At 35.4% G+C, this 25,256-nt stretch overlaps 1 protein-coding gene across 3 annotated transcripts in view; it reads right to left on the bottom strand.

Annotated features, from left to right (window-relative positions):
* The window catches only part of CDK17 (cyclin dependent kinase 17), a 97,088-nt gene that overhangs the window by 50,134 nt on the left and 21,698 nt on the right, over nucleotides 1–25,256 (bottom strand). For 2 of the 3 annotated variants that reach the window (XM_042792227.1, XM_042792226.1), the window contains 2 exons: nucleotides 7,784–7,932; nucleotides 3,134–3,172 (listed from right to left, as the gene is read on the bottom strand). In XM_042792227.1, the coding sequence (XP_042648161.1) occupies nucleotides 3,134–3,172; nucleotides 7,784–7,901 (157 nt within the window). In that variant the 5' untranslated portion in view covers nucleotides 7,902–7,932. The remainder of the gene's footprint in view (nucleotides 1–3,133; nucleotides 3,173–7,783; nucleotides 7,933–25,256) is intronic. The other variant, XM_042792228.1, reaches the window with a different exon arrangement.

Genomic DNA, 25,256 nt, shown 5'->3' with positions numbered 1-25,256 from the left:
TACAAATACATAAATATATATTTTAATTTCATACAAATAAAGTACACGAGGAGTTTTTTCTAATAAAAATAAGACAGATATTGGACACATGGCATTTATGATCTCTGATTTGAGTATATAATGGGGATTGAACCCAAGCATGCTCCATATTCTAAGTAAGGATGAACTTTTGGTGTGACTGCAAGCCTGTCACAATTCACTGTTGCTACCAAAAAGGTGGCTCAAGGTCCTCCCCTAGCAAAAAAGTGTAATTTTGGTTTAGGTTTTTGAACTAGACCATCGCAGGGCATGCAGAGTGAAGGTGCTAACAGAAGGGTGGAGGCAGAATCTCATTCATCACTTCTAGCTGCAGCTTGACTTTGGACTGGCTCAACTGTAACAAAATCTCACTAAACACCCTGAGAATCAGCTACTGGTTTTTATAGGACAGAACTCTATGCAGTTTCTTTTCCACCCACCTTGACCTTACCCTTGCTCCAGAAAACTTCCAAGGTTGGTTGGTTGTTTTTTTTTTTTGTTGTTTGTTTGTTTGTTTTTTGTTTGTTTGCTTGTTTGTGGGTTTTTTTTGGTTGTTGTTTGGTTGGTTTTGTTTTTTTTTGTTTTTTTCTTTTCCATTTTGATAGAGAATGGGTACGTGTCAAAACTCTACATATGTGAAGCCAACTATTAATTCTATTAATTTTCTAAACAGCCTTATATTCATGAAGCTTGAAATGCATCACAATAACCTTTTAAAATTATTTCTATCAACTGTCTCAAATGCTACTGTCGTACAACTTAATCATATTTTGGCATCATCTGCTACGCATTCATTTAACTAATCTGAACGTATGCTCTGTTAATGATTACTCAATTTTTACATGTCTATTGGAAATAAAAGCTGATTTTTTTTTTTTGGACTCACATTACAAAATATTTTTAACAAACTGCTTTCCTGAAGAAACTGTTGTCAGTAAGTCCTTTATTTCTTCAGAAATCATAGAATGTAAGCAGCTGAATTTCTGACATTTTATCTTGCACTCTACAATATTTAATTACTCTGCTGTAAAGTTGTCAGACCCACTCAGTAAAATCAGTTGACTGTAGGTGATGGCTCCCATAGAAGAAATATTTAAATAACCCAAAGCTTCTATACATTTGCTCTATTTGTACTCTCAGGGAGCTACATGAGGAACACTGTATAAAATACTGTACATTAATACATTACTTTACGGGTTTGTTTCCTTGGACTCTGTTACACGAAACCCAGGAAAACATTAAGTCACTCTAAAAATAGAGCAACCACTCAATAGCACTTGTAACTGTATTTATTCATTGAATAGTAAGATGAAACATTCAAACTATTGACTATTACAGTATTAAACACTCAACAGAATCTCAAGTGATTCCATTGCTCAAAATTAATCCATCTGAGTACAGCAGACATATCCAGAGCAAATGTTCTTCACTTGGAAGACACAGGACAAAAAATATTGGTAACACGTTTGAAGAAATAGGTCAGTAGAAACCTACAGAAACACAGTCTTCAAGTTTCTCCCAGAAATTAAGTATCTCAATGACTAAAATGCGCTGCAATGTTCTGTAAACTTTTTTTTTTTTTTTTAATAAAGTTTGGGACAAAAAGGACAGAAATTTTTCCAAGGAGTCTGTTTAAACTACAAAAACAAGAGATAACACACAAGGCAAAAAATGAGATCAAGGCATCTTAGAAACACTACAAAAAGCCTTTCAAAGTTCACTTCACATATAATGAGGTTTTGCCTTCAGTCTAGATATCAAGACAAAGATCAAACAAATGAAATATACTCGAAGCCAAAAACCTGCCTTTGAGATTTATATATTTTGAGAATTATCTTTTAAACAGTACAAGATAGTACTTTTGGTCATCACAACATGTATTGGAACATAAGCACAGTAGTCCCATACCTCCAATCATATATGCACGATACCACCAGTTACTAATCTTCCCTCTAAAGAACATAACTCCAGAAGGCATCACACTACACCAAATCCTTCAGAAGACTGTTCCAGGTAAAACTTAAATCAACGTGAGTCAGCATTGTAGCCAAGATACACGTATCCCTGACCTCCATCCTTGTGTGACCATATATAAGTACTCTTTAGCTCTCAACACAACCATCTGTGAGGCCACACTGCCAACCAAATCAGGAAACAGAGGATCTGGCTCTCTTCTGCCCTGCTTTCAGAAATAACTGTGTTGGTGAGTTACGTGCATTTTACTTTTCTGTACTTAACAAGTCCATCTGAATGCCATTTGAGAACAAATCTCTCCATATTCATCAGCGAGGCTACGCTAGCAGAAATCTGGTGTATTTACAAAGTCCCATTCCGCATCTAAGCATCATATTCTCCTGCCAAACCTGTGTTCTGCTTGTGAAGAAAAACACTTATGAGTGGACAGCCCCCCTCCCCAGACTACAGGTCCCTGCAGCATGCTTTCAGACACTGAATTTTCATGCTCATTTCACTTTATAAGCACTTCCACACATGAATAGAGCCTCCAGGTTTTGTGGGAAGGAGCAAATTAAAACAGAAGGGAAGAAAGAACACTATGTTGTGCAGTGTACGTGGGATGAAGAAACCATACTGAACAGTAATAACAAAAATTAATGTATGCCACAGCACAGAAGGGTACACACTGACTATAATAAAAACATCGTCAGTATGGTGTAAGGGACAATACAAGGTTCAATATTTAGCTGGGACAATCCCCAGTTATTTGCAGTGATCTGTAGCTCTAGAATGAGCACTAGTACTTCTGGGGATTTCTTCCCCACTCCCTTGATATTTTTATATTGATACCTGCGTCCAGTATCAATAGAGGAATTTCATTGATTTATTACCAGCACGTATTTCTGTGCTCATATTTTCAATTCAAGAACACTGTCTTGAAAATATGTTGCAACACACTGTTTTCCTTCCATAATCAAGGAATCACACATAGCAGATGGGATGGGAGTTTCTCAGCTGTACTGAAGATGATATGACTACAACTACAAAGACATTTGGATGTTCTGAGACAGTATTGCAGTATGTCAATTTTTATAAACATTCATTCTTCTTACCAGAGTATTAACTAGTCATTAAGACCTTAAACCTAAAAAACACTTACGCACTTTACTGTAGCTGATCCTTCCATTATTACTCACACCTGTAAAATTACAAAGAAATTATGCAAGTGTTTGTGAGACCAGATCCTATGATCACATCACTGAGCTTTACCTCAAATAGACCAAATGAAGATAAATATTATTCTAGAAATTCATGAAGCCATTTCTATCAGAACCTTATTTGTTCTGGTATGTGTGTATATATATCTATATATATAAATAAAAACTGGCAATACAGAATGGCTTTCCAAGTTATTTATATATTAATACAAGGGCTGTGGACATATTTCTGAACATATCTTGTAATTATTCTTAAAAGCATGCTTGGAGTTTGTGATAAGGCATTTTATATTATTAGACAATACGGCCACATTTTTCGCTTCCATTAGAGAGCATATTCATATGTATTTAAAGTATTTGCATAAATTTTACAGCTAATTGGGCTTTAAATATGCATGATTTGGATGTTACTTCTAGCCAAATATCATTAGTATGTCACTGGCAAGGAAAAACTTCAGGAGCAAATTTAGTTGTCAACTGCTATGAATTACCATTTAGTATTTTTAATATTAATCTGAACACCTATATTAAGGTAGAACCTAGAATTAAAAAAGCAGGCCAGCACATTGTTAGTGTGCTTGAATCAAGACAGAATGAAAAATAAACAACAAATCCAGCTAATTGGTTTTATATGCTAAAACATTAGAGACCATGAAAAGCTTCTATACTCAGATAAAAGAACAGCCCAAAGTATAGTTCATACAGTGCACAGTTCATAAGGCTTCAGATGTGTATTAGGCATTTCACTGGTCCCTCTATTTTTATGGTTTATGCATCTGATTTGGTGATGCCTTCCTCACCCAGAAGCCAATTATGATGAATATAATTTGTAAGGCAGATTTAATTATATATTGGTTTCTGGTCACTAAATAATTTGATGATGTTCCAAAAAAAAAAAAAAAAAAAAAAAAAAAAAAAATCAAACCAAAACCAAAACTGTTGGCTATTCTACATTCAGTGCAATAGCTCTGTGCTACTGCACTGAACAATATGGGTTGATCCCTGCTAATCCCATTTTGCTGCTGATGGATGAGTGCTGCATACTGAGATTGTACTGACATCAGGCAATGAAGGAGGCTGTGTATGAAATGAGACTGAATACAGACGGTTAGCTGATTCAGTGGTATCAATGCACTGCGAAGAAATCAAAAGTTATGTATCTATTTTTATGTCTGTGAACTACGAATGGGACAATTTGTTCTGCGTTAGGAGTACTGTTCTTTAAAGGTAAATCTTCAAACAACCCACACAAAGCTGGAGCTAATGACAAGGTGGGTCTCTGGATTGGAGCTGCAGTTACCTGAAATCAGAGGCAATTGTTCTGAGAGGGGAAACATTTGGCAGGTGGCTGAACAAGACAGGCTATTGCAAAAGGGTGACTATGAGAAAAGGTCCCTGGTACTGTGTGCATGGGATCTACGTCTGGAGTTGCAATCCTGAACCAGAACTTTGTAATAAAGATTTTATAGGACGTGCATGTGAAAACAAGATAGAGATAAGCATGGATCTAAGGTCAGCACAGATGCTGTGTTCTATGGATGTAGCCTCTACACCTCTACTGTCCAATAATAAAGCCATTTTCCAGGAAGGAAAAAACCTAGCATGCATAAAATTATATCCTTCAGTGAACACAGCCACCAGAATGAATGACAGGGGACAAGACAGGTGATTTGCTAGGAAGAAAAAAATAAAACAAACCAAAATTGGACAACAACAAAGGAAGAAAATTCTATTGCAAAGGCCTTCAGTATTCAGAGCCTATCCTTGCCTTCTGGCGTGAGCAGAACAATTGCAATGCCCTTCAACTCCCATTTCTCAAGTTCATGATGTAATAATGGTTGAAAATAAACCAAATATGAAGAACCACATTCTGAAGGCTGTTTGTATCCCTGACTTTGTCTGTAGATCAAGATATTGGCTTGCCTTTGACTTACTAAACTGTGCCTTTTAAGTTCCTTTAAGAACAGATCCAAAGCTGACAAAACTGGGTGCGTTTGTGTTTCTCTGTTCCATAGAGTAAAGGAGCTGTTTATTCTTCTTAAAACCAAAAATAAGGAGATAGTTACTCCTGCCCTCTGAGATCACCACCATCACAGCAAAAGATGTACTTTCAAGATCTTAATGCAGCTATTACTTTATAAACTATTCTCCAAGAGAGTATATCCTCTCATGCATCCTAGCTGGATATTTACAGTTAGTACAGGCTTCTTAGCACTCTGATTCTAGAAGATGACAAGGCAAACCTTCCTCATTTAAACAATCCTCTCTCAGTAATTTTTTAAAATAATGTCCACTGAAGGATTTTTCTTTTTCCCCAGGCTATGTTCTCTACCAAACTTGTCTTTCACCAAAAGAGATAACTCATTTCCTGACTTTTTTTTCAGCAATTATTGTTGCCCAAACCCTGATTCCTATGGTCTGTCTGAAAACTACTCCTTACAAAATATCTTGATCTATGGAAAAGTTAGAGCTTCCTTTAGAAACACAGAACTGGCTGGTGTAGCAAGCATTTTCCAATCCTACTTTCTAAGAAAAGTACAGTTGAAAATTAAATACAAAGGAAATCAGAAATCCACAAAGTAGTATCCTGTTCATCTCCAAAAGATCAAAGATAGAACAGATACTAATATCTGCATTCTGGAAATATCAGAAAAAGGAAGCAAATATCAGCAAAACTTTTTAAAGTGACATAAAATTATGAGTTAAAGATTCCATATAGCAGAAGCAGTTTATATTTATCATTCCTCCTCTTTCAAGAGGATCAACACTGCAGTGTATCCAAAGATACTTTACTAAGGCATTAACAACATTCTGCAGTTGTAGGAATAGGATGCATTGTATCACCCAATATTAGCATATAAGCTTCCTTTTGGCCAATGAAATAGGGCAGAAAACAAAAAGGAACACTAAAAGCTAAGTAATTCATTTGTGATGAGAAACATTTTCTTGAATTGTATTTCTATCATACTACTACTGAGAATACTACTGAGAAGTTAAGTTTGTCAAAGTTTGGCAAGAAGCACACAAAAGACATCTAAGTATTGCTGTTTGAGATAATTCTCAGATAATATTACAAACTGCAAATAGATCATACATGGTTTAAGATGGCGTAAGCACATGCTTCTGTAAAAAAGTTATTGTGTGCTCTGTCCCTTGATCTGGCACCAAGAACATGGCCCAGTTTAAAGTAAAATCTTTTTATTCCTCCTGGATCCAGTTTTCAGCTGAATCAATTCATCAATCCAGTTCACTACGTTCACTGATGCTGGTGACAATTTTTCATGCTCATTTCCCAACATGAAAGTAATATTCTTAGCACTTATTTGCTTAATTAAATTCAATCTGTCAGAAGTATATACAGGTCTGAACAGAATAAGCATCAGTAACGAAGGCAAATACAAGTGAAACTATGTGGGACAACTGCTCAGTGTCTCAGAAAGTACTTAGTAGCTATCAGTGCAAAAATACTACACTGTTTCAGAGCAGACCTGTTGTATCAACCCATAAAAAGTTGTAAAAACCATCATTTTCCAAACTATTGAGCATGGCCCATGATGAAGACAGGACAATAGCAATGAATATACTAGGGATTAAGGGTAAAAATGAAAAACATTAATTGCTTTGTTTTGCCAAATGTAAATTCAACTTTCAAAAGCTTGGTATGCAACAGATTTTGGATGGGGTTTTAAAAGTTTGCAGGGCAAATTCCATTGCCTCTACTTTTGCTCAAATTACCCAGCACCGTCAGTTTTCAGTGGGAAAATTCATAATCATTTACTGGTGTGAAGTGTGTGTGTGGGAAATTCAGATCACTCGGTACTCGAGAAAAATCTCAGATGTCAGCAGAGCAAGAAATAACACTAATCAGCATAAAGATGAAATATGACTTAAATGCTTCAGCCCAGGAAACAGAACAAAGCAACAAAATCTCTTCCAGTCATTATTACTGCAGATCACATTCAAAAGCAGTATCATCATTAATATGGACTTTACAGCAGCCAGTACATTTATGGGATCAGCCAAAGACTTGTGTAAGAATACACACAGGCAAGATGGCTACCCTGAATGCTTCTAGTCGACTTCATATTGCTGAAGTACTATTTAGAGACATGAAAAGGTGACAGAATTCTCAGACTAGTGCACGGCATCACCAATGATAAGGCAAACAGTTTTATTTATAATACCTAAGCAATTACTATCAATTGCATTACTGCATAATGATTTTGAGAAGAAAAAAAATAATTTGAAGCCATATGAAGTTGATGTGAGACCCACTAAATTCAAACAATAACGGGTTTGTTTACTGAAAGAGCATCTATGATTGTTCTTGCACACCACATTAAAATATCAATTTAGTTAGCTTTTGATAAATAGCTGTATAGCACTTCAATATCTAAGCAAATCAAACCAATATGTAACAACATATCAACCTGTTAGAAGAACTAGAGTAGTCAAATGTAAGATAAATCAAAAGAAAAGGTTAGTGAGGAAGTCCATGCAATTGTGAAAACTGAAATAAAACCCAACAACATTCAGTTGAGTGGGGCTTAACAGAATTCTTACATTTTCTGGAAAGTGAAAGATATGCTTACCGTTATCTTTGCTGCTGTTTTCTTCAATTGTCATTTGTTCTGCTAGCTCAGACAGTGATTCATCAATGGTCTGGCTTCCACGCAAGGTTAAGGAAAGTCTCCTCTTAAACTTTTTCATTCTATCAATATTAAGTCTGGCTTAAGGAAGCCTGAAAAAAAATATTATAAAGCAAACAGTGAGAAAAAATTAGTTCATCAGAAAACGAAATTTAATTACCTCGCATAAAAAAGCAGGAAGTCTTACAGAAAATTTAGTCAATATGGAAGGTATCTTTAAAACAATATCCTTAAAGTAAGATTACTCGTTACTGGACTGAAGAGGAACATCTTGAGAGGTAGGTGCCTGCCCATATGTTTTTGCAATTTTTATTTCTGTTAGAGAAAATTAGAATCCTTGGGTTGTTCTTTTTTTTTTAAAAAAAAAAAAAAGAAGCGAAACCAAATGGCTAAATTGTTCACTAATTTTACAATCCAATAATAAAACAAACAGTCATCTAAGAACTTGATGAGTGTGCACTCTGTTGCCTCATCCTCCACCTCTTTCACCAAACCCACTGAGGAGGTGGAAGAGGCTGGAACCTTCTCTCTCTTTTAGCAGATTTGTTTACGGATGAGAAGTTACTGAACTTCTCTATATTTTGCCCTGTTCACAAAAGGAGGAAGGGAGCAACACTAAAAGCCTGAAATACAAAAGCAATTCTCAAACCCGATCCCACCTTGGGAAACAGATAGCGAGGGCCTGATAACAATGGCTGGAATGGATGTTTCTCTATAGTCAGGCAATAAGACTAAACTGGGAAAAAAGCAGGAGGCACTTTCTCCATGGGAAGTGGTAAATAAGCAAGCAATAACAAAAAAGGTCCAGGCTAATAAACATGTTGCCACAAGTCTAAGCTAGTAAGTGAACTTTACAGTGTGCCATACGTTTGTTCTTACATGACAAGAAGCACAATTCTGTCCTTTGTTACTCCATAAGGACAATTCATCCTAGATGTTATTTCATAATAACTTGTTCATCTGCTCATAGCCTGAAAAAATCACATAGGCAGCATCAAACACAAGCATAGCATACTTTTAAGTCTGAGCTGCTCATATATTTTTTCCTGCATCAGCCCCTTTGCATTTCAAAATGCGTAATTCACATACAAAGTTTAAAAAAAATCAAATTTTCCCCAATGTCCTCCCTTAGAGAAATTCAAGAAGTAGTACGCTAAAGATTTACATTTAATAATAAATTGTGAATATGATTACTTTTCTGTTGACATCATCCCTTTAAGTATACACATTTCAAACTTACTCTTTGTTTAGATGCTACATAATAAAAAGGAGAAATCAGTGGAACAAGTTGGAAGTGGTTGCTTGTGGAAGGAGAATGCATACATAGATTAAACCATTACAAGACCAGATTGCACAGGACAGTAAGTAACACTTAAGGATGGATAAGAGAAGACCTTTGTGATTTCTGCCCCGAAGTCTGAGATGGACAGTACAATCACTGGCAAAGCAGCAGCTGCATCCAAGGGGAGAGGGGCAGACTGCAGAACAGGGTAACATCTTAGACAACCGCAGCTACTACAGGCAGAAATAGTCAGGCACTGGGTATATGTAGGAAACAATAATGTAACTGCTGGAGATACAGTTAAGCTAGCAGTTTCAAAACTGCCCTTTTAATGTGTTACTGTATGTGCAATAAAGCCACACCTTAGTATAAATAATTTTGCGCTCTCACTCAAAAGCAGGATATTCTTATTGTTAAGAAACTGCATTCGGAGAACATTCCAAGGGGAACATTTACTTCTCCTGTTCAGGACCCGCTTTAAAGGTCCTTACTTGAAACTGCTTTACTTCTAAAATTATGGCCTATGTTTCTTTTAAAAAACCCTAGTTTTTAAAAAAAAAAAACATTAGAAGGGCCTTATATGTGGTTTTACTCAATTCTCCTATAGTGTTCTTTGAAACCTGCATCTTCCTACATGTATTATTCTCAAAAAGGATACACGCAATTTTTAGCTATGTAATGCCCTAGAGCTACCTGACAGCATAACAATTTCTTTCTAATTTTCCACTTGGGCAGTAACTGAAAAAACAGATGCCTGTATATAGAAACAGGCTGTTCCTGGCTTTTGATCTTGCAAATATTTAAGCCTACACAATTTTTTAATCAAAAAGAAGGTCTACTGCTGAAGAATATTACACAGAAATTAATAGACGTGGATTAGAACATCCAAGACACATTTTAAATCTCAAACTAATATAAAAGCAAACATTTTGCTAACTACAGTTACAAAATTTCTCCTGCTAAAGGATGGTTTCACAGAGTGCTGAAGTACCATTTTTGCTGATTCTGAGTTAAGTTCAGGGCTTGATTTTGAAAAAAAATAACAGTAAAAATGAATCAGGAGTGGAAATCCATGTGTGAGAGAATGTTTCCTTCTATTGAAATGTAATTAAGTTTCTTTAAAGGTGCTCACTGATATGAAACTGAATTTTCCTCACTTAAAGCATCAGTATTCTTGCTAATTCAGATGTATAAGGATGCATATATTTAATTAAAAAAAAAAAAAAAAAAGTTACCAGTATCTAGCACTTTAAATCTCCTATCTTTTTGACTTATTTATTGTCACTTCTGGCCAAAGCTGCAAAACCTGCTAAATCTTGGTAGTTTGAGACAAGGCCTCAGCAAACAGAGCTTTAAAAATATGATCTATGCAATCCAAAGCTAGCATCGGTTCTCTAAAATGACAGAAATTTCACAGAAAAGTCCACTTTAACTCAGTTTAACAAAATTAAAGGGAAATTGTCTGATAGTAATTTTCAGTAATTTTTAACAGATGCATACTTATTTTCTTCATTTAACAGTAAATCTAATTGAAATCCAAAATGGTGTTACATGATTAGTAATATATATCTGGTGGCTATGACTGGATGCAGTAAGACTCCTGACGTTCCCGCAAATTCTTACCAATTGTGAGAAGAATATGCACTGTTATTTTTATTTTTGAGCTTTAGAACAGAGCCCAGGGCTATAAATTTATCTACTCTGCTGAAGTTGTACCCAAATCAAATATTTTAGATGTCACGGCAGATAGACGCATATGCTTGAATGCAAATAATGCAAATTCTAGTCTTCTGCAGACAGAATGAGGACAAGCAATCTGATATGATACTATCTGATACAACCCAGAAAAGCTGGCAGAGACATACTTTTTCAATCCTTATACTGATATGAAATCAAGGAAGAGACAATGTATTAAGGGAACTGCTGCTTCTCATAATCTCCAGTCTAAACCTGATGAGTTGGTATTTTTGTCTTTAAAAGCAACACAAGTTAATCCTTGAAAACTATGCTAAAATTTACCTTTCACATACATTTTCCTCCTTAAAACCTGTGGAAAAAGTATTTTCCAGCATTCATTGTGATTAAGTCAGTATGCCTCCATAGTCTTACACTCCTGCTTTGCTATCAATGTCACTAAAAGCCACCTCTATAACGCAGCTCTGAAAACAAACTCCACAGTTTTTAAATCATCCAGGTAAGATCAGATTTAAACAAGTGGGTTCTGACTCCCTTTCTCTCTATCAGACCAATCCTTCCCACAACGCCTGTAGTAGAGCATTTCATTTAGCAAACACAGATGTCCACAACAACCTGGATATACAGCAGACAGACATTAAAACATCTTGATTCCAAAGTAATAGCTCAACTAGATTCTGCACTCCTCTATTCACCAAAAATCAGAGAGTTTATAAACTGAGAGCCAAAATTCTCAAAAATCCCCACCACTCCCTTCAAGCTCCTAAACCCTTGGTACCTTGAAAGTAAAAAAAGGAATGGGTAGGACCTTTGTAGACAATTAACATATGCTGTGTGCTTAATCCTTATAAATTTAAACAAATTCAGCTAAAATTTTGAAAAGCAATGAAGTTATTTAATAACTTAAATTTTAGCTGGTTTATTTCAGGAGGCCACAAATTCCAAAAGTTCACTAAGATTTTGCTGATTCAAAGCCCTCTGAAATCAATGGGAACCTGTCCTTCAAAAAGCTTTGGATCAGACTAAGTGCTGACTTTTCTGTTTCCAAATGTTATATTGCATTTAGATGCACCTACATACAGATTAAGCATCTTAAAATTACTTTTCCACATAGATACACACTGAAGTTGCTCTTTGACAGTTTTTACAAGCTGCTTTACAAGGCAGTAGGTGTTTTCCAAATATCTAAAGGCAGTTCTTGTTCTGAAAAACTCATTATCTGAAGATGACCGCTAAAGCAGAAGGAAAAGGGCAGGAACAGAAACCCCATGAACAGCAGCACATCAATAGCATGGACACAGCACAGCCCTTAATGATGGGTTAACAAACTAAAACCACAGGCATAACACATCAAAGAAGGCAGGTTAACAGCAGCCCCATATGAAAACCTAGGATAGGAGGATGCACAAACACATGTGAGGGACACAGCCTGATTTCATAAAATCACTACAACCAAATGGGTACATTTACACAGCAGTGGGTCAAACTGTGAAAAGATGGTTTAAAAAATTGCAGAAAGGATTGGTACAGTAGAGCTTTGAAGAGATATGAGCATTCTGTCAAGAGACTTACATTTTTTAGGATCTAAGATGGAAAGTCAAGTAAGCTATTGTCAACTTAAATAAAAACAGTCCACACAGCTAGAAACAAGAATAACAAGAATCATTAAATTCTCTCCCATATGGTCCTCAGCATTACAGTTGTTAATGATTCGCAAAATCCATGGTGTCATTCACTGTATGATTCAAATCTGAACAGACAATAATTTAACCTTCCAGTACCATTTTAATTACACCAGTTACAGTTAAATATTTTCAAGCATGTAATAAACTACACATCATTTGTTTGGCTGTATTAATAACTTCATAGGCATGTAACTTAAGAGTAAGTATTTCTGAAGGTGATAATCCACGTTTGTGTCAGAGAGGTCTGAAAAGCTTAGAGTACTGCAAACAGTATTAATTAAAAACAGAAACAGGAAACATCTGTCAAGGATATTGTCCCCTTAATCTAAAAAGAAAAACAGCTTTACATAGTGTTTATATTTATTAAATTGTTCTCAATCTACCTGAATTAAGAAAAAAAAAAAGCTACTGATCACATAAGCATGTCACACATCAAATACAGAGCAAACAATTACACTAATGAGAAATACACAGATAATTTATCTAAGATCACAAACCATCAGTTTGAGCACTTCTAAAATTCACATCCAATACAGATGCACTTCCTTACAATCACAATGCTACTCTACAAGAATAGATTATAAATATGGCATCTTACTCATTGCATCTGTTCTTTGTATTTGTCTCAATTCACATTTGTTGTTATCAGTGAAAAAAATTTTCTACTGCATTTTTCCACACTTAGTCTTTAGAAACAAAATTACTCTGACCAACTAGACGCTCTGGTCAGAGACAGAACTCCTTAAAAAGCTACTACCTTTTATGTTGCATTAGGTCAAGGAAGTGACATTGTACCAACATAAGTGACACCTGACAAACAAGGCCTTTCTTACTGATGAAAGAAAAGTAATTGTGAAGTCATATCACAGATTAGTTTGATCTCCCACTGAAAAAAGAGTAGAAGGACCCTCACAGCCTTCCTCTGATAAATACTACTATTCAATATGGAATTAAACTTTTGAGGTGAAGCCCCTTTTTACCTATTTATAGAATCACAGCCAAACAATTACTGAAAACTGGAGGTAGAAAGGTATTCACCAAGGTTAACTTATCTGAGGTTAGTTTTCCTAGTTAATATAGGCAAAGAGGCTCCTCCCAAAGTGAGTAAGAGCATCTATATTCAGCTCCTGATCTAGATCATCACTGAAACAACCTCTGTGAACTGAAGAAATATATGGAAATTAGCCTGTCCTAATTTAATTTAGATTGTGAACACTTTTCCTTATCTTCACCCCTCCAATCTCATTTGCCTTTAAAGAATAACAAAGGACAGAAATTAAAATAAGTGTTTTTATTTTAAAATAATCCTTTAAATTAAAAAAAAAAAATATAGTGATCATTACTACAGGCATATTTAATTATACTACTGGTACAGAATTTAAAAGAAAGAAAAACACCAAATCTGCCCAAAAGGTCAAATCTTCCAGTCCTTTTTTCATATCCTATGCTTATCTTCTTTCTTCTGGACTTAAAAAGCTTTACTTAGGTAATCACGGAAAGTTTACATTCTTTAAAATGTACCCATGTATTCTCCCCCATATAGATACAAGCAATATCAAATAACAAAGTCAATTAGAAACATTCTATTTGGTAGATATCCCTAGATTAGATAGATCGTACTGATGAGTAGCTCCATGTTAATTATCAAAAGTTCTGTTCTCTCAAGCGCCAAGTGAAAAAAACACAGTATGAGTCTGGTTAAATTGGCTGACATTTAAGCCAACAAAACAAATGAGCTGATTGGCAAAGCTGCTTGCATTTGCTGTCAGACCCATAAATTGAAAGTCTTTTTTCTCTTGAAGGGGAAGGTAAAGCCAGAAGATTACATGGATGTAGCATATACACTATCAACAAGCCACAGAACTTTCCATCTCGAAAGATATAAAGAGCACTGGAAACCAAAAGGAATGTCTGTAATTTTACAAGCTTTGATTAGTAAGCATAAAGCCTTAATACAACCTTTAGAAAAATAATCTTAAAAAACTTGTGCATGCAAAGCTGGCTGCTCCCTAATACTGAGACTGGTTTAGTGACAGATTTACAGTGTTGCAGTCATCACTTCTGGGACTATCTTCTCCAGTCTTGTAAATCAGCCAGTTTTTGGAAGAAAACTGAGCAGAAAACCTCTTCTAGGCTCAAGACTTTGTTAGTTCTAAGACTGAAGAGCACCTGCAATCTTTTCAGAGCCTGAGCAATTTTGGCAATAAAAGGCATGGACTTACAAAAACTAGAGGCTTACTCCCCCCCAGCGTGATTCAGGCACCAAATCAAAGGATCTCATGCTGAAGAACCTTTTCTGAACCTCCAGTAGCTCTCAGCCCAGCACTACCTGTCCTGTAAGCATCTCAACTTCCATGACCAGAGTCTCTAATATGTTTGCTACTTCTTGTACTCACACAAAAAGTTATATTTACAACCCAAGACCTAAGGCAATGAAAAGATTTCAACTTATTTTGATATTATTGAATCAATCACCAAGAGACACAACAAATGCACCGTAGCAATATAAACTAAGAGAAAAAGTAAGGACACTCCTGATTTGGGTAAACAAAGAACATTAGTGTAAGTTTCTAAACAAAATAATAAAAGGTTTGGGCCTTTTTCTCTTAAAACAGAAATTAATTACACTGGGGAAGCTGTTGAAGGAACTTTATCATGGCCTGCCTGGAAATTAACTACCAACTGAGAGCAATAACAGCTTATCCCAGAAAAAAAAGCTTTGTAATTGTTAAAACTGCAGACAAAATGAAGAATATCATAGAAAAATAATTTTCTATGGTTAATTGGTACAATTGCTGTAAATTTACAGCTCACAATTTTTCCTCCAAATGTCAAATTTTTGAGTTAATTACTTGTTGAACCTCAGTGTGTGTTCTGTATCGTGTGAATGCAAAAACACTTCCCACCAAACAACCCAGTGAGAAAGGTCTTACATTAAAACCTACAAGGCAAAAGTAAAACCAAACCCTTCCATAATTACTGTGTGCATACATGTCCGTGCATGAGTAATATCAAAGAGTCAGGAATGGTTTAAAAACAGGCAGTTTTGGATGCATTTCTCTTACACTTCTATGCACATCCACAAGACAAGTTTAAAAAAAAGCAAGAGAAACAAATCTGTTTCCTAGTAATTGAAGGGTGTGTTTTGTTGGTTTTTTCTGAAGAAAGCACAATATAGCAACAAAGGAAGAATTTTCAATTAGCAAGTAAGATACACTATAAGCAGCATGGCATAGATCACATTTTACAGTACTGCCAACATATATGTATATTTTTCACATGAATAATAGGCCACATTTAAGATCTGATGCACTGAAGGCATTACACTGAGACACAAAACATTAAGAAAAACCTGGTATGATAAAACAGATTCTTTGGAGACTTATTTAATACAAAAGATTTATCAGTCTCTTCTGTATTTTTCTACGCATTTCTGACAATAATAAGCAGCGGTACAGTTACTATCTCTGAAACAATAGAGAGATGGAATACCTGGGCTACAACTAAGAAAGTAACTATTGACAGAAACAACAGCCTTACATTTCTCATAGTCAGACTGAGTACGTGCAACACCTCCACTGAGATATTTTTAAGAAAATTCTGAAGGGGCAGTAAATAAACTCATTCTTGCAATAAACAATTTTTGAACCAAGGTTCAAAAATTTGTTTTAATTAATTAACGTCTTTTACCTAAGCTTAAAAATTGCTCTGACTTGATATTTTTCAAAAGCTCACAAATTCTTGTCTGTCTTTCCCTTCTACAGTTCTGTAATTGGTACAACTTCAGAGATTCCTCACTAACAGAAAATCTCTGAACAACAAGCCAATTACAAATTTTTCTGCTGTATTAATTTTTACATAGCACTGAAGATAGCAATATTCAGACAAACGTTGCTACATCTGTTTGAAGTGTTCATGCTGCCATTTAATGGTCAACTGGATAGGCACACATGGATCATTTAAGTATCCACTGTCAGGGATACTAAACATGTAAGACAGACACTGTTTCTAATGCAAATGATTATCTAGCTGACAACCTGGGAAAGAAAGAAGAGTTTTGACATATGCTTGCCAAGCGGCTTTGCAAATAGTTATGTTGGCAACAAAAAGGTGATGGCAATATGCCCTATAAGGCAGAGAAGAAAGCATAAGCCTGCTTAAGCCAATTTAATACCTCCACAGAAGCAGAGCACTGATCACCAGTGCACATCAAACGAAGGTAAGACTGTCCTCACTGGGAGAAGTGTGCCGTAACTGTAGCATACCAGAAAAGTAGCCTGAAAAACTACAGAGTCTTGCCTTAAGCTTACTTAGCCTAGCCAAACAAAAGCTGAGATCTGGGATAAAGGAAATCTGTGAACAAAATAAAGGACAACGGCAAATGCTGTTAAGGAAAGATGACATAGGAAAACAAGAACAGATATGAAATAAAGTAAAAGCATTCAGCACAAGTGCCTTCATCCTCTTCAATAGGTTCAGGCCATTACGATTCCCACTGCACAGTAACCACACACAGTTTCTTCTCTTTGTCTCAATACTGATGCTGCAGCAACATCCCACTCCCAAATTAAGTCGTTCTGTCAAGCCTAACAAAAGGTATTTTTCAGGGTACTTTCAAGGAGCAGGGGGAAAAAAAAAGGTACATCTTCATTTAAACATACAAAATAAGGCAACTGCTATGCATCAAGCTGTCACAGCTGTCACTGTTGGCTCAAAACCAAAAATCCTACATGGAGACTAGCAGATTTGGAGACTGAAGATCTTTCTGTATCTACTGAATGTTCCTTTTCTTTGCCTGTCAAGATAATTCCTCCCTGTGTGTCTTTTACATGCAACCCTACATATTGTTCTTCCTTCAGGTAACTGAGAACATCCAGGACAAGGATTCCCAAATTCTGAAACTAAGCAGAACAACTGAACTAGAAATACATAATTTAAGTGACTCTAGTTAATCAGTTTGAGAGGCCACGCACCTCCCAGACTGAACAAACAGTCTAGCACCTCAAAGGACACTACTCAAATTACACATTACCTTCTCTTGCTATAACCAATTCTCTACCTGAAGGTATCCAAGTAAGTTTTCTGGATATTGAAGAGAGACCAGTGGAAGGTTAAGAAACAACAACAAAAAAAAGGTTATACGGAATTGAGACAGTGACGAGATATCAGCTAGACTCAGTGGAGACAAAAGGTAGAACTGGAAAAATACATATCTGTAAGTAAATGATAGATCAGTAAGACAACATTAGTTTATACGAAACCTAGGAAAGTAACAACTATTAATGTCAGTCAATAACATCAAAACATGAATAATTAGCAAACAAAACTTGAAAGACAAGCAGTCTCCAGAATTTAACAGAATTAAGAAAGGTAAAGTAACTGTGACTAATACCAGGTGAGCAACACTGCTACTGTCAACAAAAGCACACACACAGCAAAGCAAAATTTCTCCAGGATTCTGCAAGCTACAGCTTAAAGGTAAAGTAAGGATAGTTGGATATTTTATTACAAAATCTCTTTAAAGAAGCAGCAAAAGGACCACACAGTATGTACAGAGCACTGTTCCCAAATATGTACTTCTGCTGGGCAGGCGCATTTGATCTCATCCATTTCTCTGGCAGAAGAAGTGAAATTTTATGTTTGTCTTCAATATAATTTTTTTCTGAATTACAAACCCTATCATTCTTCTCCTGTTGGAACCTAACGCTTACGCAGTCTCATCCTGCCAAGGACTAACAATGGGCCAATCCCTTCCATAGCAAACTAATTCCCCTTCTGGATCTTAATTGCATTGCAGAGGCTGATATTGCCACTGCTGTCAGTGACCTGGATACAGCTGATGAACTAAGATTTATCTCACAAACAGAAAAAGTTTTACGAAAAGGTAAATTTAAATCACTGACTCTACAGATACTCAACACTCCCTGAAGAATCTTACTTCAGCAACATTTAGTATCATAGTCTAACACAGATCTGTATTTAAAGTAAGTTTTTCACTTAGAGAAGCACTGAAGCAGTTCTGCTGTAAAACTGCAGGGGAGAAAGAAAGAGTGCTAGCTGTTATAATGTCACAGATGAGATAACCCTCAAAATAGTCCAGTAGAGTTAGAATCATAGAATGCTTTGGGTTAGAGGGGATCTTTAAAAGTCATCTAGTCTAACCCCACTGCAATGAACAGAGAAATCTTCCACTAGATCAGGTTGCTCAAAGCCCCATCCAGCATGACCTTGAATATTTCCAGGGATGGCGCATCTAACACCTCTCTAGGCAACTTGTTCCAGAGTTTCAGCACCTTCACTGTAAAAAATTGATTCCTTCTATCTGGTCTGATTCTACTTGCTTTTAGTTTAAAACCATTACACCCCTTGTCCTATCACTACAGGCTGAACTGAGTTGCTCAAGGACACATGGGGCCCCTATTTCTCTACAGTGAAAAAGCGGTCCAAGCTCCTCCAATTCCTTCCTCCCTCTCCCATTATATTCTTTCAGCAACTAAGTTTCATAATGTATTTTTTCTTTCTGGAATCTATGCACTGGGATGAAGATACACATATTAGAAAATTCAGGTTAAAGCAGCATTAACATTCAAAAATTAGTATGCACAGTTTAAGGGCAACAGATGTTGTCTTAGTAATTAATTTATATATTGATTTATTTATTCATATATTCTCACTAGTTATTTGGATCTTTGTTTCTTATCTCCTTTGGAAAACCCTGCTCTAGTGTTCTGTCTTTCAAACTTTGAGATACAAAGCTCAGCTGATTTCATCTGTTATCTCAAAGAATAAAAGATTACATTTTGATTGATACAACGTAAGGCCTATTTCTTTAAAATTTTAGGATATGCTGTTCTTTTACCAAGCTACTGCTTCTATGTCAAGTATTTGAATTGTTCTTGAATTACCCAGTTCAACAGCCTTGGAAAACAGTATCCTTTTGCCAAAATATTCTTTAAAATAAAGTCATCTGCATTCTAAGGGAAGTTTCTATGTTTTACCACCCGAGTATGCTACTTTTCAACATGCCCAAGTATGTGAAGAGTAACCAAAAGAATCCTCCCGTTGCAGTTTATTTCCTTTTGGTAACTAGGATCCATAAACCTGAAATTACACAGCCCAAGAAGCTTCTAGTTTTTGCTTGTATTACTCAGATCTGTAGCTTTACTTTCTTTAGAATTAGCCTACATTTCTGTTTAATAAAACGAAACCCAAGAGAATTTCTTCAAAAGGACTAGTTAACTATGCCTCATTAGTAATTTGTAAAAGCACAAAATAATCAAGTACTATCATACTGAAATTTAAGTTGTGCATCTTGAACGCAGTTTCACCACAACAAGATCTATCTGTGAAGTAAATAAAACGGGCTGTTAAATTGTTTTTATTATGAAATCCAAACTACATCTGCTTTTAAAGAAGGTCTTTTTGAATGAAGTAATTTTTTAAAAATCTCCTTTAAGATCCCCTTTACACAATTATTTCACTCTTACATTCTGGTGAAAACTTCACAATAAAAATCTGCCAAACTGTTGCCATGAAGTGAACCTTAATTTTTTATCTCCCCAAACTCTACATTTTTAGAACACCTTTATAACAAGACAAGAATGAAACTTCTCATCAGCTGAATGGTGAGCCAGAATGGCAGGGGCTTTCACTATTACAATTTACTGTAGTAAACTATAGGTTTACTTCACACAGAGACAAGATGCACATACAGAATTAGATAACTTCATGTTTGTGTTCAATAACAATAAGCAAACTTTGCTAATAACAAAGAAACTGTAGTTTTAATGAAGGCCTGGTTATAGCAACCATGCAACAGGTAAATAGAAAAGTTTTATTCCCATCTGTTGAACTGTGCATGCCTCCTTCACCTGAATTGTTCAGAAGCACTCTCATTTCTGCCATTTCTGATTTTAATCACACGAAAGGAACAGCTGGATTGCAGTCCAGTTGATATCCCACCTAAAGGTATATAGTGTAATAAACCTGCATCCTTTTTCTTCCCAACACAGTACATGCAATATAGGTGCTATGTCCAACAGTAATCCTGTAGGCATTACTATTTCTTGCATCAGAATGAGTCACTGGAATAAGTCATACCCTTTGACTAAATTTACAGGAATTGAGACCAAATTTGAGGTTCTATTTCCAGATCCCGTTAGCTTAAAAATTATTCAATGAAGGTATTTCACTTTAAAAATACTACTGTCAGATATCAGTTGACTAAGAGCATGGACTCTTTTTTTTTTTTTTTTTTTTTTTTTTTTCTTCATTGTTTCAAACAATTGAGGCAATCTCACTGCTTCAACAGCTTTTTGGAATATTTGTATCTTCTATTCCCCACAGTCAGTGAAACTTATGCCACCATTCCTTCACTGTTCATCTCTGATCCAGGTATGTCCCAAGTAGAGGTCATAAGGAATACTTTTTGAAGGGGTGTTTATCAGGGTGTTTAAATAAACACTTCTGACAATCTGGGAGGTTCCTAGCTCTTCTAAATGATTTTCATTGCCTCAGCAGTTCAGTAGTTCATGTTCTTTCACCATGATGCTATGGTGCTCATCGACTGTAAGATTCCTTGCCAAAGCAGGACTACAGGTTGACGCTCTCCTCTTTTCTTTACCTGGTCAGGTGTGCATAAACTTGTTTTCTGCATAATGAAGAACCACCACTGTTGGTTTTTTATTTTGGTTTGTTTTTTTGTGTTGTTTTTTTCCTTTTTTTAAGTTCTTTTGTTCCTCTACTGCAATCAATAACTCTTAGCTTGGAACTTCCTCAGATCACCTTACCTTATTTTCTCTGCTGCACACAAATCACAAGTGAGCCAATTTCAACAGCTCTAAGGAGGTATTACAGTCAGTTCTCTTAAGACTATCCCAACAACTATACTCTCTGACTTCATTAATGTATGGATTGGAGAGGAGAGGCTCCAACAAAATGCAGATGAAGAGCTCAGGGCATCAAATGAATTATGAAAACCTAGAAGTAGAGAATAGAATCCATCACAGAACTAAAACAATGTCATAATATGGTAAGATGATTAAAGTTTACAAAATTGTTTCAAAAATCAAGAGAGCTTTGATTCTTCACAACTTAGCTATCTCTGCAGTTGGAAGCAAATGTACATTTGATCCCAAATGTAGTTATTGACCACAAAGAAGGAAAAAACAGATACAAATTGTTATGTGATTATGAAATATTTCCCTTCTGAAATCATTAACTTTATTGACAAAAAAAGCTGTAGAAGAAACTTGATGATGGCAACAAATGTAGCAGGCATGAAGTGCCTTCTGTCTGACTAAAATTGTAGTAGAAGTACATTCACTTTTGCTTTGCACAAAAAATACAAAACATACTCAAGTTAATGAAAGCAAAGGTGGTTTCCAAGAATCAAGTCTGAATGTTCTAAATTAAAGAGGGGTTGCTAAAAAAATTCATTTCAGTTTTCAGACCAGTAACAAGTAAAAATATATATTATCTTGATATGCTGCTGCTGAAACCAAACAGACATACAAGAAACTGACAGTGAAATCTCATAGAGAAATCTCTGACAGTGACAAGCAACCAAGTAAACATACAAGAACTGCACAGGTTATAAAGATCAAAACACAAATCTAACCTCATTGTGATGATTGTCCCCATTCTAAGTTATATAAAAGCTACCTCAATTGTCTGTTCAGCTTATCAGTCTTCTATTACATTAAAGCATGAGCTACTGAAGAGAAATTATGTTCTACCACCATACAGTCCTATGGGGAAGAAAAAAAGTACCAGCTATTTTCATTGTCAGTATCCCACCAATATTTAAACATCTACTAAAAAAGACTATTAGCAAATTATATATCAGAAGCAACATATACATGCTTGTTCTTGCTAGGGAAGTGGCACCAGAATCTACAGTTTTAAAAGTTACAACAAAACAATTTTTAAGGCTAAAAATACATTGATGTTTTCATGATAAAGCAACTACAGCCAATGGAGAATGAAGCTTGAGCAAGGAACTGCACTGGGAAATGAATGACAGACGCAAACTATGAAATGACAAAGGAGGATAAACTGAAGTAGAGAGGGGACTTTCAAGGTATGGAAAAGAAGTGAGAGAAAGGGCTGCAGTAAGTTCTATACAACAAGTTCTCTCACCAATAAAAAGGAAAAATGATGACAGAGACTTGATCTACATCTCAAGTCAGTAAACGATGTATTAGGCTGCCTAATTATTAGATCAAAACCCCACATATTCACACGATGCAAAGTACCAGAGCTCTCCAGCTTCTCTGTACAAATCTGTTCAAAATACTGTAAGTTTAATTCTGTTCCAAACCTATGCTGAACAGGGGATCAGCTGTCTGACCACAGTCACCACAAAGCTGAAAAGCAGCATTGTTGCATGTTCTGATTAAGTCAACAGAACTTTTATTATTTGCTTACACTTGATCTGGATCAAGTTTGTACTGATGGGTAATCCCGCAGGGAGAGTAATTAACAAATCCACTATTGCTAGAGATGAAGCTGTGATCTGAAGTCCAGGAACCCCCATAAAACTAGCTGTAGAGACAGCTTTCCAGAGTAAAACAGCAACCAAAAATTCCTACAGACCCCTAAACAATCTTATTTCAGGCATCAAATGAACAAGTGTTTTCAAGAAGACTAATTACAGGTTAATATTATTTGCATTTTGTTTCAAGAAACCTTTTCCACCATTGCTTGATTTAGTAATTTACTTTTTTTTAAATTTCTATCACTGACTTAATTCCTCTCCCACTGAGGACGTTAGAACTCCCATCAACTTCCAGGAGAACCATTAGGCCAATTTAAGACACCTGAGAGACAAAAAGGCTTGCTTTAAATTTAATTTATGAATGGAAGTTTTCCAAAATTTATGTCAGCTCAAGAAGGTTTACAGTAAAATATGAAATTTCCTGTTTTGCAAACCTTCACTTTCCCAGTTCTCAAGTGTTTTCAAGAAACAAGTTTTAGAACCACATCTATTATTCCACAGGACCATCTTTAAACTAAGGCTTTGTCTTGCATAGGAGCAAGAATTGAAGCATTTAGTCAAGATACCATCTCCTCTTTACTAAATGCCATGATTATTACTTTTTACTTAGCTTTGCAAAATTAGTCAGATATCTGTAAATTATCTAGTCTCAAGGGATTGTTCCTTCAGAAATAAGTCCTAAGAAGGCCACACGAGAGTAAAGGACAAAATTTGGGCTAGCTTGTAGTTGTTAAGTCTTCTTCTAAAAAAAAAAAAAAAGGTTGAAAATTTATCATCGCTTTTGCTCTATCACAAACTATACTAATGATCTGCCACATTCAGTTAGCAAACCCTTAAGTGCCTATGGCAGGTTTTAATCTTTAAAAGGGAATGAGACACAAGATCTCCAGAGCTTTAAAGATCTCTGGTTTCCTTTACTGTACACAGGAAGCCTTAAGTCAATGGCATGTTACTATCTAAAATCATTTGAACATTTAGCCAAAGGAATGATGCCTACTGATACCACAGAGTGGTCTAATTCCTCAGAGACACAAATACACTATGCAAACTCTATTTTGGTACTCTTTTAACTTATCTCATCCTCAAAGAAGGTAGAAAGATCAAAAGTGTGATAAAACCGTAAGTCAGACCATGAGAAACTTAAGTAAAGAAAAAAAAAAATTAAGAACAGATTTATCAAAAGTCCTCAAAACCCCAAAAGGAATTTTGCTTTATTCAGAAATAAGGAAATATTAAAAATGGCTCTTAAACAGTTTATTATAACTCATCCCCTTCAGGTAAACCAACAACAATTTCTTTTCTTTTCAGAAGCAGCAGAAGATACATGCCATGATTTATGTAAGGATGCTAGCATAAAAACAAATGACAACTCTTACACAGAATAAAAAACAGAGCAGTACACAAAATTCTTATTTACGCAGTCTAGCCAATATTTTCAGTGTGCGCTGCAAAAAAAATTTACTATTTTTATTAAAGCAAATATATCTTAAAACAAAGACAAACCACTTAAAAGTTATTCAGGTTTAATATCATGTATTCTACAGCTCTTAAACAGCCTGCTCTGAAAAATTTTGAATTGTTCTAGTCTAAGTTTTTAAAAGTGTATTTCCTTGCCTGTAAAATTAGAGTAGTCCTTTCAACTATAAAGTAGATCACTAGCTAGCCATTACTCTGACATCTGTGTTCAGCCCCTTAGCCTAGGTGGCCAATTTAAATTTCATGCAGCTGAAACTATTCAAGTAAAAATACTGAAGTGTGCTATTATTTCTAATTATCTTGTACCCTGCATAGCAGTTTCTTAAATTTGGAACAGCTTAAAAAAAAGTAGTTGTGAAATATGTGACTCAGCCAATTTGACAGGAAGGTTTGATATTTTACATAATTGAGAGTTGTCACAATGCATATTCGTATCTGGGTTTGAAGCAATTACAACTAAAATTTGCAATACAATAAACTACTAACTTGCAACTTATTTTTTTTAAATCCCTAAAATAAGATAAAAACACTAACAGCTGTACAATAAAACAGTACTTCAGCCTAAACATTAATATAGAATTGATTTCTTAGGAGCAAAAAAGATTCTTCTCTATTATGAAAAGCAATATGCTGCAATTAAAAGCTAAATGGTGATGAGTGTTGATTTTTCTGTTTTCTCAATGCTTAACATTTTCAAAAACTATTTTAACTTCAGTGAACCATAAGAGACAAACCAAAACTGCTTAGGAATAAATGTATTATTACTGAAGGTACAGTTAT

This window comes from Tyto alba, unplaced genomic scaffold (assembly GCF_018691265.1).
Source record: "Tyto alba isolate M040663 unplaced genomic scaffold, T.alba_DEE_v4.0 Super-Scaffold_2, whole genome shotgun sequence".
NCBI lineage: Eukaryota > Metazoa > Chordata > Aves > Strigiformes > Tytonidae > Tyto > Tyto alba.
The sequence above is the reverse complement of the archived record's forward strand: the minus strand, read 5'-3'. Positions and strand labels throughout refer to the sequence as shown.